The sequence below is a fragment of the Nicotiana sylvestris genome, chromosome 7 (genome assembly GCF_000393655.2).
Source record: "Nicotiana sylvestris chromosome 7, ASM39365v2, whole genome shotgun sequence".
NCBI lineage: Eukaryota > Viridiplantae > Streptophyta > Magnoliopsida > Solanales > Solanaceae > Nicotiana > Nicotiana sylvestris.
In genome coordinates, this window is record NC_091063.1 from 5,209,058 (window position 1) to 5,224,877 (window position 15,820).

Sequence of the window (15,820 nt, forward strand, 5' to 3'; positions counted from 1 at the left end):
ATCTTAATTTACCAGCTCATTTTATTTCTAATAACTTGGCTAATCACGAGTCGTGATTTGAAGTGTGAAGTAGTCAGTTTGATTATGGTCTTGTTAGGCTGATTGTAATGCATAAATTATGTCAAATTCAAATCCGAACCTTTTCATAAAGACACAAGAACAAATTAGATAATTCACTATTTTCATAAAGACACAAGGACAAGTTAAATCATTGACCCTTTTTACAACAGGTATTAACTAAGTCAATTATATCACATGAGCCACGATATTTGGTTAAGGACAATATTTGGTTAAGCTGAGAAAAGGAGTACTTGAACTTGAAGCTGAAAAAGAGTATTTGAAAGTCGAAACTGTGTTTGAACATAAATTAACCCGGGGCAGGATATACAAAACATCAATGCTATGTAATATTCCTAGAAAAGTTCACCACCATACTATTACAAGCAATGACTCAGTTGATTCCAAAGTAAAAAATGAGAACCCAGTGCATTTTCTACTTCCAACTTAACATTGATGAAAAATTATGCTCCAAACAGGTATAAAATCATATACCACAACTTGGTGTCGCGAAAACTGTCAAAAAAGAACTTCCTGTTATAGCATATCTGGAGTTGTAGTTCCTGTTGTAATTACAAAGCCAGCAATTTGACAGGATATCTGGAGGTTGTCTTTTACATTTTTGGAGCACTCGTTAAACTACTTCGCCACGATTGTGGATGCAGGCAACCACTTGCGAATTGCAATACAAGGTACAAAATCTGCGAGAATGAGAAGTTGATGAGATTTCAGGAATGGCACAACAGAATAGGCCACAGATGATATACAATTCACATATTGTTCCACTGTAGAAAATAGGAATAATACATTAAAACTTCCTCTTTTTACCTGGCAACAAAAGTTAGGGGAAATAAAATAACTGCACGTACATTACGAAGCTTATAAGTTATAACTATATAGTCCCTAATTGCTATATGCTATATATTCACGTGGAAAGTATAAATTATAGATTAATGAAGTTACCAAAGAAAGATTTGCTAAAGTATTGATGAATACCTAATAATGATTAGACGACGCACACTTAGTTGAACTAAATGAGATGATCTCAAAGTTCTCAAGCAAATGAGAAGATAGATAATATGTCAGCTCAATTCAAAACTACCCGGCACAATCAATGGCATGATTTTGAAAGATGAAAAAGGCCGACTTGTTATTCCTTCAACCTTCACTCTACATAATGTGGGTAGATAAATAAGAGAACTGACATATAGGAGGGAAAGGATTAGCATGAGAGCTGGGCGACTGCTAGAGAGAGGAAACGGATGAACATATTCTAGGGCCCTCCAGACCAAAAAAAAAAAGGCACACACCAAATCACAGAAACCTGAAACTGTACGAGTCAAGATAGTAAAAAATGGAAAAAGAGAAGAACAATCTGCTCCTTGGTCCTCCTTCGACATACTACCATAGACATACCAGGAACAACAACAACAACAACAACAACAACAACAACCCAGTATGATCCCACAAGTGGGGTCTGGGGAGGGTAATATGTATGTAGACCTTACCCCTACCCCGAGGGGCAGGGAGGCTGTTTCCAGGAAACCCTCGGCTCAAGACAGCAACAAGAGACATACCAGGAAATAGTATCTTAAATAATGTCTTCTGTAAAAGCTATAAAAGGAGTAAAGGCATGGGGTCAAAATATAAACAGACAAAGATGTATGTATACATACTAATTATAGCTCAAAGTGTTGCCAGTGGAGGTCCAGCAGCTGCGAAGTAAGACCTCAGATCAACATCCTGGTCATTGTACATAGTGATGAAAGGATGCCTCTGCATTTCATAGAATTACATACAGTCACCACGTGTAATTGATCAATAATAACTTCGACAAAAATGAAAGGTAATATCAATACCATGAGTTCGTTTGCTGACAGTCTGTCCTTTGGATCCTTCTGGACACTGACATATGTTAATGTTACTCCATAAGAAATTTTCGAAACCCCATAAGATAAGCAAAATTTAACAAACATACACAGAGAAATGTGCACAGGAACTCCAGGTATCGCATTACCATACAGCCAGCTCAACATCAATGAGAAGCATATTGAGATTCAAAAATAGTTAGATCTGAAACTATAGTACTTTGCAATATTTTGCCATATTGAGTAGTATGGCTGAGATGTATATTATTTATACACACGAATATTACAAGCTGTACATTGAAATAGATGTAGCATGCCTTAACAAGTGTATTAACACAAAGAAAAGGAAGGATGTCCCCCAGAAATGCAGAACTTGATCCACTTCCTTCACCTATCCCCCAATCCCATCTTCCATATTACAAATTCCAAAAACTCCCCGTTGACATGATTATAGGTCCAGTTTGCACAAAATCTGCGATTTTCCTTATAGAGTAAGCTTGTGAAAAGAGTTAGTTTCTTATGGAGTCAGCTTGTCAAAGGGGATTATCAAAGAGCAAGAGATCCGCCAGATGTGTTGAATACAAGAAGGGAAATGGCTCCTTTTTTTCTAAGTAAAAGGTGGGAAATGGCTCTTAAAAATATATTTCGATGTATGATGCAGGAGGTAATCATGGAGAAATCATTTCCACAAAAGTATTGACTAGTTAATGAGAGAATATTCAGGTAGCCGATTACTTGAAAAGAGATATTCAAGGGGTCATGCGATATATAAGTTCTAGCATGCTTATTCACGACTTGGAACAAGAGGAGGTCGAAGAATTCTTTCATAAAGAATATGAATACTCAGTAGAGATAAAAAGGGAGGATAAGATGGTTTAAAAGGGAGTGAAAGAAAAGTAATTTATAGTAAAATCTTATCATATGAAGCTTTGAGAAAGGTGAGACAAGAGAGAGGATTGGGCAAAAAAATTTGGTGCACTGAAGTCCTGAAAAAAGTAGTGCTTGTTGCTCAGTGAGTGATGTATAGGTTGGAAGCATGGACTGGTGCACTGGTATTTGAGCACACTAAAGGCGATTGCTACAGAGACGACTAGTAAAGGGGGAACATAGTGAGCGGTTGTATTGGCTGAGGGAGGATGTGTGACTAGGAGGTTGGCATGAGTGGCAGCAGGTGGTGCTTTGGTTGGTGCAGACATGGCTACCAAGAAAGTGCCACTGGCAGCACTTGGGCTACCTGCAATAGAGGAGCTCGTACGAATTTTACAGTTATGGTTTGTGTTTGGGCAGTTATGCAGTTGGCCTTATACAATGTGCATTATTACCAACCTGAGTAATATGGCTGAGATGTATATTCTATATACACAAGAATGTTACGAACCATATATAGAGATACATGTATTATGCCTACACTAATGCATTGACACAAAGAGAGGGCAGGAAGTTACTCTAACACTTACCATGCAGATATGAATGAGCAGAACTGAGGAGAAAATTGGTCAGAAGGAGCACAAGGAGCTGGTTGGTCAACAATTGTTTCCATAAGCTCATAAACATTAACCCATCCTTCCTCTCCCTGGGGTGGTGAATACGGGAATTGACCTGTTGCACACTCTAGAAAAACTAAACCCAAGCTCCAAATATCGCTTCTATACCCATAGGATCCTCCTGAAATTCTCTCTGGCTGTAGTACATAGCAGTATATCAGCAACTTGCAGGTATACCGAAAGATTGTACATAATTGCAGCAAAATATGCAAAGAAAACAGTTTCTTTGAGGTTATTTATGAATGACATTTACCTAGGAGTCTAATATATTGTACTCACTTTTTATTAACTATCAGGCTGCAAGATACTCACAGACATATAATTGTACGTGCCAACAAAGGTATTGGCGTGTCCGGATGTGCTTGCCAGTACTGCACTCACACCAAAGTCAGTGATCTTGACATCACCTCTGTGATTGATTAGCAAATTCGAAGGTTTCAAGTCTCTATGAATGATGTGCTTCTCGTGATGAAGATAACACAAGCCTTTGAGCACCTAATTGCACGATAAAACAAGGTCGACTTAGCATGTCGGAGTTTCTTCTCGCTGAGATCCAATTATTTAACTTTTTACCTGCTTACAGATGGCAGCAAAATATGGTTCAGGAATCGTTTTGACTTTTTTCATAAAGTCTGCTAGGGAGCCGCCATCCATATACTCCAAGATTATGGAGATAGCTCCATTATCAAAGAATGATTGATAGCATATAACAACATAAGGACATTGGGATGACTGATTAATTCTCAGCTCCTGAGCAATAAGCTTGCGAACAGACTCTTCAATATTCATTTGAATAACCTGAATTGTGACAACTAGTGTGTAAAAACAGTTCCTCACAACGGGAAAAAAAAAAGGAAGCAGTAGACGGTGAAGACTGAAGAGTACATATACCTTGAGAGCGAAGAATTGGCCTGTCCATTTATGTTGAACTAGCCGCACTAGACCACCATTTCCCTTCCCAATAACCTTAATCGCTTCAAAATCAGCTAAACATAACTGACTGTCTGATGGCTGTATAACTGAAGACTGAACAAAGTTGCAAATGTAATAATAAATATCCTACCATGATTGCAATGGAGCAAAATGTATCTGGAAGAGAGATCTAAAACATAAAGGACCAGTAAATAAATTTGCAGACCAATCCGAAGAAAAAGGGCAGCCTGATGCGCTAAGCTCCCGTTATGGGTGGGGTCTGGGGAAGGACCTGAGCACAAGGGTCTATTGTACGCAACTTTACCCTGCATATTTCTACAAGAGGTTGTTTCATGGCTCGAACCCGTGCCCTCCTGGTCACATGGCAGCAACTTTAACTGCCAAGGCTCCCCTCCTGCATACCAATCCCAAGATGAGAATAAAATAAGGCTCCAAGTAGGATAGGCCCGGCAAGTGGGCCGGTCCAGGACCGGGACCGGTCCAAGACCACGGCCCACATGGGCTCTGGGTCCAGGACCGTATAAGACTGGGACGGGGGGAGGTGGGCTGGGAAGTGGCCCGGTCTTGTGCATGAGGCCCGCGAGACCGGGACCGGCTGGAAAGTGGGCCGGTTCAAGCGGTCCTAACCGGTCCTAAACGGGCCCAATGGCTCCAAATTAAAATAAAAAAAATCTGCCCATTAGGGCATTTAAAAAGTAGCCGTTTGGGCTGCCAAAATAGCCATTTAACCCCCCAACTTTGTTTTAACCCCAAATTATTTATAATTACACTTTTTCCCTATTTTCAAATATAAAAACCCACTCACTCTTTCATTTTTCTCACCAAATCATCAATCTCTCTCTAATTTTCTTCTATAATTGCTTACTTTATTGTTGCAATTTGTGAAAAATTGTGAAGTTGGTGAATTGAAGTTTTCAAGTCTTCAACGATAATTAATTTTCAACAAGTTGTTCGTCAATTCGGCAAACTCGTTCCAACTCTTAAGTTTTAATACTATAGTTTTGTTTGTTTTATTTACTTTGTATTGTTTGATTAATTAAGATGGATTTTTCGTTAAAAAAATGTTTAGTAAAAATAAGGGTAAATCCAAGAGTGGTGAATTCAGTGGCCAATCTATTCCTCTTCCACTTCCCCGGGCTCCCCGATCCAAACCCCATACTCGTCCTACACATGTTGTTATTCTTGATAGTGATAATACTTTATTACAATTTACTGAGAGTCAATATTTGCATAATGTTGGAGCTGGTGAACAAGTAAACCATGAATATATGAATGCTATTTATGGTAATTCAACTATTGATGAAAATGATGATGAAGAAATAGATTTTGATGAAACGCAACCGGATGACGATACACCCACTAGTCCTGCTCCTGAAGTTAACCCAACTAATGATAATCTAAATGAAGCCCCGTCTGACCCTCCTATTACTACCCCTACTTTTTCTAGACAACGTCCCAAACGGACAGAAACATCTATTGTTTGGCCTTTTTTTACTCAACTAATTTCACAAAATAAGGCTAAGTGTAAACTTGTGGCAAAGAGTTAGCTTTTAAATATTTTGACGGTCAGGGGGACTTTGAAAAGACACATATTGATACACCCTCAAGATAAAGCCAAATATCTTCGTATGAAAGCCTTGGCCGAGAGGTCAAGTTTACCTACTCCTAGTCAGGTTGACCCTAGCACCGCGTCTAATCAATTTCAACCAGGAACTAACACTATTAGCGGTGGTATTTCATATTATGATCCAAAAAAAGATCGGGAAGAATTGGCCAAAATGGTTACTGTTATGTGCTTACCCTATAGTTTTCCTTCTAACCCTCACTTTTTGCATTATATTAGAAAATTTTGAAATCCTACTTATAAAGGTTTTCCTCGCACAACCATAAAGAGCGATATTTATAAATATAAAAATGAATAAGAACAATAGTTGCGCTATTTATTTACTCATATAAATTGTTATGTTGCTATTACAACTCATATCGGTAGAAGTGGTAATGACTATGATTACCTTACTGTTACCAGTCATTGGATTGATGAGGAGTGGATAATGCAAAAGCGCATTATTACTTATAGAATAATTAATTCACGTCACACAGGGCAATTTATTGCTGGCACAGTTACGGATATTTGTAGATATTTTTGCATTATTGATAAAATCATGTCAGTTTCAATGGATAATGCTACTAGTAACACAAATGAAGTAGTTTTGCTTACCACTACATTAAGTCCTGCATTTAGTAACATTTTTCATGTTAGATGTATTTGTCATATTTACCATTTAATTGTGGGTGATGGTATGATAATTTTAAATGTTGAAATTGAAAAGGTTAAAATGGCTCTTAACTGGGCTTTTTATTCAAACTGTAGAAGTAGACTTGGAGAATATTTTAAAAGATGCGATGAATTTGGCCTAAGAGAAAGAAAGGTTCATAAACCTTGTCCAATTAGATGGAATTACATGTGTGAAAGCTTAGTTGTTGCATATGAATTAGAAACCCCATAAACTCAACGTTTAATGCTCATTCAAGTGCTAATGATGAGCACCTTACAAATGCGGAATGGGTTAATGTTAAAATGCTTGTAGATTTTTAAAAAAAATTTCATATTGCTACAAATGAATTTTCGGGGTAATATTATCCGACTATTTCTAACTGTTTAGTTTATATTGCAGAACTTGCAAATTTGTTTGCTTATTTTTTAGAGGGTGGGGAAATTTATGAACAAGCTATTGATCCTATGAGAAAAAAGTTTAAAAAATATTTTTTCCCTATTCCCCCTATTTATGGTGTTGTTGTCTTGTTAAATCCTACTATGAAATTAGGAGGTCCTCAATTTTGGTATGAAACTGTTTATAATGGTTTAGCACTTGAAGAAGAGGAGTTGTCTAAACTTTCGGAAGTAATAGCATCAATTAAAATAAATGCTCAAACTATTTATAATGCTTATCAAGTTGCATTAGATCAGGCTAGACAAATGTTCCAACTCTTTCTTCTTCTGATTTTCAATCATCTAAAAGAACTGCGGGAGTAAGAGCACTTAGTGCTTGGGCCGGGTTCAGGGGTTCTCAAGGTTCTAGTACTAGTGATTTTTCACAACTAAATGAGCTTGAAATTTAGTTGTCACAGGGAATTGAGTAGTGAATCCCGACGGCTCCTTTAATATTTTGGAATGGTGGAAGGACAAAGAAAAACGCTTTCCGATTTTTTCAAGGATGGCTCGAGACATTTTAACTATTCAAGCTTCAACAGTGGCATTGGAGAGCGCTTTCAGTCAAGCAAGACTTCAACTTGGTGATTATAAAGCATCTATGAGGGAGAGCTTGGAAAAATCAGTACTTTTAAGAGATTGGATCCGTTCGGAAAGAAGAAAGTTTGGACTTGTTGAATCACAACCAGAGGTAGATGAAGCTTACGAAGAAATGCTAGCTGAACTTGCGGAGGATGCTGCTTCGCCCTGAAGCGGTGACGAACAAACTTTTTTTCCGCCACCACCAATGGAAATTCCTCCGGACCTTAATGGATTTATGAAGTTTGTAAGAGATACCATGTAAATTAATATGTAACTTGTGTTTTGGCACATCTTGATAAGTTTCTTTTTCTTCTCAATGGTGGTATTAGCACCTTGTTGTGCTCATTCCATAGGGGGAGGAAGACTAAGAAAGATATTGTCAACAACAACAACAACGACCCAGTGTAATCCCACAAGTGGGGTCTGGGGAGGGTAATATGTATGCAGACCTTACCCCTACCCCGAGGGGCAGAGAGGCTGTTTCCAAGAGACCCTCGGCTCAAGAAGGCAACAAGAGACGTTATATTAGTACCATCAATAGAATCATAATAAAATAACATCAATATAAGAAATACGAAATAAATGCAAAGTACAATAATAACTAGCAGATAAAGCCCTACATCACTAGATAACCACTAGCATCCTAAAACTAAATCCTAACTGGCTAGTCTCACTCTGGTGCACCGTAGAAATATTCGCAACTTCCCCCTAACCTACAACCTTAATGCTCGACCTCCACAATTCCTTGTCAATGGCCATATCCTCAGTAATCCTAAGTCGCGTCATTTCATGTCTGATCACCTCGCCCCAATACTTCTTAGGTCGCCCTCTACCTCTCCTCGTACCCACCACAGCCAGTCGCTCACACCTCCTCACCGGTGCATCAGTGCTCCTCCTCTGAATGTGCCTAAATTATCTGAGTCTTGCTTCCCACATCTTGTCCTCCATGGGGGCCACGCCTACCTTCTCTCGAATATCTTCATTCCTAATCATATCCATCCTAGTGTGCTCGCACATCCACCTCAGCATCCTCATCTCTGCTAATTTCATCTTCTGGATGTGTGAGTTCTTAACCGGCCAACACTCCGTCCCGTACAGTATGGCAGGTCTAACCACTGCTCTATAAAACTTACCTTTTAGTAACGGTGGCACTTTCTTCTCACACAGGACTCCCAATGCTAACCTCCACTTCATCCAGCCCACCCCTATACGGTGTGTGACATCCTCGTCGATCTCCCCGATCCCCTGAATAACTGATCCAAGGTACTTGAAACTACCCCTCTTGGGAATGACTTGAGAGTCAAGCCTCACGTCCACTCCCGCTTCCGTCGGCTCGACCCCAAATTTGCACTCGAGGTATTCCGTCTTTGTCCTGCTCAACTTGAAACCCTTAGACTCAAGGGCATGTCTCCAAATTTCCAGTCTCTCGTTGACGCCGCCTCGTGTCTCATCAAAATTATTACGCATTGCCTTACATATTTATTTATTTATTTGTTGATAAGGTAAATTGTATTATTACATATTTATTACCATCTTTTTTTTCTAATTTCTATAAAATTAAAAAAAAAAAAAAAAATTATCCGTTGGGCCTAGTTAGGCCCGGGACCACTTAGGACCAGCCCACTTAGGCCCGTTTAGGACCGGGCCTGGCCCACTTACTGGCCCTAAAGTAGGATTTGAAATCCGTGGACTTATAAGCCTAAATTTGTTGCGATAATATAATCGGCCTGGTTTAAGATGAGATTCTAATAATAGTAATAATATTGAAAGATTGTCAACAGTTTCAATTCCACGTGCAATGAGAAAGCAAACTAATAAATAGTTTACAAGGTAAAATTTCAAATCTTTAAAACCAGTCCTTGAGAAAGCATACAGTTTCAACTTCATTCTGAGAGACAATTCGAACTCCATCTCTATTCACAAGAAGATCCCCATCTTTAAAAGTCCCTGATTCAGTCCTACACCCAAAAGTCCTCACCAATTAACAAATGCAAACAAAGAACAAATACACACACATACACATATATTGAGAGAGAGAGAGAGAAAGAGAGAGAGAAAGAGAGAGTGGTACAGGAATTTAGAGAGAATAGCTTCATCAGGAGGAGGAAGAGAAAGCTTGAGATTAGGGGGTAAAATTCCTTTCTTCATTTGCAGTGAATCCTTGAACTAAACTGTGTAAAACTCTTTTCTGAGAAATTGGGTATTTCCTGTTGTTGTTAAAGTTCGTCTTTTTTATGCAAATCTTGGGATTTAGCTGGGTCTACACTCTACTGAAAGAAACCTTCGATGAAATGAGAGGCAACTTATGTAAGTTTGATCTCACCAACCAAGAGAAACTGAAAAAGGAGGGAAGTAAAAAGAAAAGACTCAGAACAAGATGGTGAGACAGTCGTCGACTTTTCCTCTCTATGGGTATTTAAAGTTGAAAAAAGTTAAAAAAAATATTCAAAATTAAAAAGATTAAATAAGAAAAAACATCTTCTTACTTCAATTATTTTTTTCATTTTCTGAAGAGAATTTAAAGGACAAATACATAGATGGCCCCCTAAACTTGTCCCAGTTTTCCACTTAGACACCTTATCTAAAGGCTTTACCTATTGAACACTTAAGCATAGTTGAAAGTGTGCCAATTAAACACATTCTGCTGAAATGGCACAGCGCGTGCGTTACACATTCTCGATGAGCGTGAATATGCTCCGTATTAATAACTGATATGTCTAAAAGACACGTGTCAACATACAAAAAAGGGAAAAACATTTTATAGTATTAATTAGATTCTTAAAAGATTATCTCATCTTCCAAAAACCTCTGCAACAACGTTTTATAGATGCATTTGTCAGCAAATTGATATACACCATCCAAAAGGGCCTGTTACTAGCTTGCAGGAGTGATACTCACTGAAAGTCTCTTGTTTTTTTGTTTAATTATATTTCTCAATTTCATGATTGAAGTATAAACTTCATGAGTAAGGTTCCCAGGAAACTTAAACCATAAGAAGTTCATTAAAAATTACAAAAAAAAATATTGTAAATGGCTCTGGATTTCTTCTTTTGCTTTAATCCGTGCAAAAGTGCATTCACCGTGGACTTCTAGGATAACTTTTTCATCATCTTTTGGTAGCCAATGAGCATTTCTTAGATGGATATGACAAATTGAGAAATGTTTCGGCAATTTCAAAATCATTTTTTTGGGATACAAAATTGGTTTTGGGAACTGCTCAGAAATTAGCTCAAACAAATGGTACAGTTTGATTTTTGGAAACCAATATTGAGGACTTTATTTCGATCGGGACAACTAAGTCACAATAATAGTGTGGTCCATGAAAATATGGTGTGTCGCCGGAAATAGTAGAGGACATATGGTGGTGGTTGTATTGGTTGTGATGAAGAGGATGGATGGAGATGGTGGTGGTTATCGTGGGGGTAAAATGAAGAAGACAAACTGAAACGATGAAGGATGGTCGTGAATTGTGGTGGTGCCGATGAAACCAAGAAGACGACTGTTGTTTGGGGGTGGGGGAGGTGGGCGGGAGGCAAGAAAAATATTAGTTATTTTTGAAAAGTTATTTTCCACGTTGATTTAATAATCTGCTGCTTTTGGCGTGTAAGGGTCACGCCCTTTATATTGTGGGATATTGTCAATTCTGTGTTTAATTGAAACACTTTTAACTTGGTTGAAGTATTCAATAGGTGAAGTCTTTAGATAAGGTGTCCAAGTGAAAAATTACGACAAGTTTAGGGGACCATCTATGTATTTGGCCGAATTTAAAGGAGATTGTATCGTGCGTACAATTCTATTATTACAAGTAGCAAGAGCAAAAACCTATGTGTTTTGTTTCAAAATGGACATGTTTATTTATAGTGACATAGTGGAGTATTATGTCCACGTTCTTCGACAAAATAATGTAGTATACCAACAATCATTGCCGCAATCAGACCCAGAATTTGAAGGTAGGGTGCATTTTGAATTCAACTAAAATATGCTTTTGTATATAGTGTCTATTTTTATTTGTTTTTCCTAATATATCACTATTCTCTAAATACATATACATGTATATGTTTGACCAAAAAAAGTATAAAACTCTTTTGTCGAACTAATCACTAGAGAAATAGAGGGTAAATCTTAGCCAAACATAATTAAATCTAGATCTGAATATATAAAATACGAAAATCGAACAAAAATGTGAATGTATAATATTTCTTGATATAATGACCATACATTAGATGCGAGTAATAAGCTTACATATAAGACAGACTTGCACCACAATCATGGAAGCAATGGAGGGGAAGAGAAGGAGCTATTGATGAGAGAGAGATTTCCCTTGTTAATTCCTTCCTCATGGCTAGCCAGAATCCCCCCCCCCCTCCCTAACTGGACTCAGCTTCCCACACACACACATATATATTAGTAATTTCTCTTTTATCCAATGGTCTTTGATCAGCGTACTTTCTTATGATTGTACCTTTCGTCGTTCATTGAACACAGTGCTTGTTCTATGATATATAATTTCGACGATTTGACCCCGACGATGGTCGAGGTGCTCTTTGTTATCTCGTCCCCGGGCATGATTACAGTTTGGTTGACCCCTTATCGTTCCTCTTAGGGACAACCACTACGGTCAGATTTTGACCCATACAGTTAGTCCTTCCGTCCGTCGAGGTTGCCTCTTGGCGAGCTCAACTTGCGGATTCTGTCGATTCGAAGGTTGAGAGAAATCTGAATGTTTATGCCTTGAGCGAGGCCTTCAGGTCAAGGTGATGGCGTGACACTTCAATGATACCAATTAAACTGTTACGTCTGTTCGGAGTCGAACCGTTGTATCGATTTGATGCATCATGAATAGCCACTGTCATTATGGTGCACGTTTCCCAGAAATTGTATCATTTCTTGTGCCCTATCAGTTTTGATTTGTGGCTCTTGGGTTTCCCGCTCAGGACATTTATGTTCCTATAAATAGAGAGAAAATACCACTTTATTGTCACACTTTTCGACTTATCAAAGGAGTTTTACAAGCCTTTACCTTCTTCAATACTTCAAATTTCTCAGTTCATTCTCCTGTCAATCAGAAATTGACGCCACCATCTTCTTTCTCTCCCTTTCTCTTACTCATTTATTCTGATTAATCGAGACAAATGGTTGGTACTTCTTCTCACACTGACAAATCCGTCGAAGCTCCGGTGCCGGAAAATGACGCATCTATTCTCGGAGAAAGAGCGGAGACGGCTGAAGATGAGGGGGTTCCAACAATGGCTGAAATACTGCCCCGTCCGGGGAAATTATAGAATGATTTTAACAACCCCACTGGAGAAGAGCCAGAACCTGCATCATCTACCATAAATGAAGCGGTGATTGCGGCGCTCAAGACCAAGTGGGGGATTCCGAATCATGTTGAAATGATACCAACGACGGGAACGGACACTGTGCAACTGTATCGCCCAGGGTACTGCGCATTCTACGCGCACCCTTTTGTTGTTGGGTATAGGCTTCCTCTCCCCTCCCTGATAGACTTCTGCCGCTTCTACGAGGTGTTCCCGACTTAGATTTCACCGTACGTGTACAAACTCTTCCTCATGCTGCTCAAGTACGCAGAGCTCGCCGGTCAAGAGGTTACTTTGGGGCGTATGCTTAACATTTTTGCTCCCTAACTTATTCAAGGCTCGATGATCCACATGCGTCACCAAGGAACAAAGAGTTTGGTGGTAAAGATGGACGATAAGGCTAATCGTTATTTCTGGGAGAGTTATTTCTTCGTACGGACCGAGCATCTTATGGCGGACCCAGCAGGGCTTCCCGAGACGTGGAACTTCGCCCGTAAGTTTTCTTTTGTTTGATCTATGACTTTCCTCGAGGCGATGGCCAACCGTTTCTCTTTAGGTGGTGTTGTTAATTCGTTTTTTGCGTTCGCAACTGAGAGATTGCCTCCCCCGCCCGTTGATGATATCGATGAATGGGTCAATGTTATTCTTTCCCATACGGTGGGGGTCCGTTAATGGGCGTACTTCTATGAGATATACGGGCGTAAGGCTCTCACTGGTAAGTCGGCCCGTTGCAGTTTTCTTGTTTTTTGTCTCGTAATTTGATCTCGTTGCTTATATGATTGTTTTTTCTCCTTTAACAGGGAGAGTGCGAAGGGAGAGGGCTCCCCCACTTGTTTTCTGTCAACCGGCGCCTTCTTCATGGCCCACGCCGAGGTCTGCTGCCCGGCCTACATCAAGAGCTGCTCGATCTACTCTTACGGGCGGGGCCATGTGCATGGAAATTATTCCTCATGCTGAGACTCCGGCTCCTACTGCCCACACAATAGGTGAATTTTCCCATACTGATGATGGGGAGGGTCCGTCGTAGAGGCGGTGTGTGAAGTCTAAAATGGCTCCTTCAGCCGCAATACCTTCGGGGGCGACATTCCCTTGACAGTGTCTGAAATTGGCGGTGATACTAACCCAGCCGAAGAGGCAAACCAAGTGGATGTGGCCAACTCGACAGCATGGGCTTCGCCTGTGGTGATCCATCAACAGGCTACGGCGATGGGAAGTTGGGGTCCCGATGCCGCTGTTGCTGCTTTGGGCAGGACTTCGTCTTCCGGACCGAATCGAGCTTCTTCTTCGGCCGTAGAGAGGGGAAAGGGTGTCGTGGTCGACGACTATGAATCTGACTCCGACCTCGATCCTGATGATGTCAGGATGTTCGAGGAGGGATTTGCTCGCACTGTGGTAAGAGCGGGAGGTCCCTCTCGTATACTTGATATTGCATCAGAGCTTAACCTTCTGTGGGACACGGAAAGTTTGGTACCGCAGTTTGACCTTTTATTCTCTACCGCAGAGTGTAAGACTCTTCGGGACACAGTGACGTTGAATTGATGCATGAAGTGGCCGCTATGGGCCTGAGGGAAAGTTTCTCCTCTTTGTTTCTTTTTTGTGTTCCTTTTGTCTTTGGCGGCCTTGGCCTTTACCGACTCTTTTGTCTCTATCTTTTTTGCTTTCAGTCTTACATGCTAGAGATCGAAAGTGCTCGCAGGGCCGACACTCGGGCAAAGATTTTTTCTGATTATGTTGGAAAATTATCTGCGTTACTGTAACAAGTGCCGCGAGATGCATGAGCGGCTCAGGGCGAGCGCCAGTAACTAATATCTTGGGGAGGAGCTGGAGAAAAAGTATTAGGAGCTAATGTAGTCCATTCGCAGGAACAGTGAGCTTGAGGAGCTATTTCGTGTAAAGGACGAGGAACTCTAGTTGGGAAAAAGGGTCGCCGTAGAGTGTGAGCATCTTTAGGCAAAGGAGTTGTCATTGCAGTTCGAGCTAGATCAAAATACTGTCAGAGTTGAGGCTTTGAGTGCGGAGTGGATGGGGAAATTAGCCGAGCTGGAGAGGAAAGAGTCCGAGTTGGAGAGCGCCGAGAGTGATCGGGCGTAGGCTTCATCAAGGGCGGTGGCATTGGAGGACACTATCCGCGTCTTTCAATCCGAGCAGGAACCCGAGAGGGAAATGGCCACGCTAAGGGAGGCGAGGCTTGAAGAGCGCATTGGTGAAGTTGACCGGGAAGCTTCAAACTTGGGAGATCGGGTCGCCGTACTTAAGGCCGAAAAAGTACAATTATTGGCCTAAGTTGAATTTGCCTTTACTGTTGTTCCTCGCCACTTGCACGAGCTCTGGTTTCATGCCGAGGCCCAACGTGACATATACAAGAGTTTGTGGGAGGCGGACAATATTTCTGAGGCCGCTTATGAAGAAGCCCGGACGAAGGCACGAAAGGCTCGTGTGGGATCACCGGAGGCCGGCGAGGATGCTGATGTTGAGAAGGAATTTCTTAGAGATAACGATGGGGGGAATGGCGGTGATGACGCCGAGTGAAAAGTTGTTGCCTTAGTCTTGTAAGCACGTGATTTTTGCTTTACGGACATTCGCTCCAAAAGAAAATAAAAATAGTGACAAATGGCTTCGTTGTACAATTGTTCGAGTTTTCATGTGTTGTTAGTCACTTGTGGATCTGTCCATTCTTTTTTTTTTTTTTTGCATTTAATCATTAACAAACAAAATACAAAATATATGTATTAGGATGGTTAAACCATAATTCGGTCAGTAAAAGAAAATTCAAAAAATATGTGCACCGTTCGCCCTAGGCTCTTAGCT

At 40.3% G+C, this 15,820-nt stretch overlaps 1 protein-coding gene across 1 annotated transcript; it reads right to left on the reverse strand.

The window, feature by feature from the left end:
• Positions 1-317: 317 nt before the first annotated feature.
• On the reverse strand, positions 318-10,096 carry LOC104233724 (mitogen-activated protein kinase kinase SIPKK). Its single transcript, XM_009787162.2, has 9 exons — positions 9,766-10,096; positions 9,568-9,652; positions 4,361-4,495; positions 4,043-4,267; positions 3,782-3,964; positions 3,383-3,606; positions 1,917-1,962; positions 1,734-1,833; positions 318-758 (listed from the first exon to the last, which is right to left on the reverse strand). Exons 1-8 carry the CDS (start codon positions 9,840-9,842, stop codon positions 1,744-1,746), a joined length of 1,065 nt encoding a protein of 354 aa, XP_009785464.1. The 5' UTR covers positions 9,843-10,096; the 3' UTR covers positions 318-758; positions 1,734-1,743.
• Positions 10,097-15,820: the final 5,724 nt, after the last annotated feature.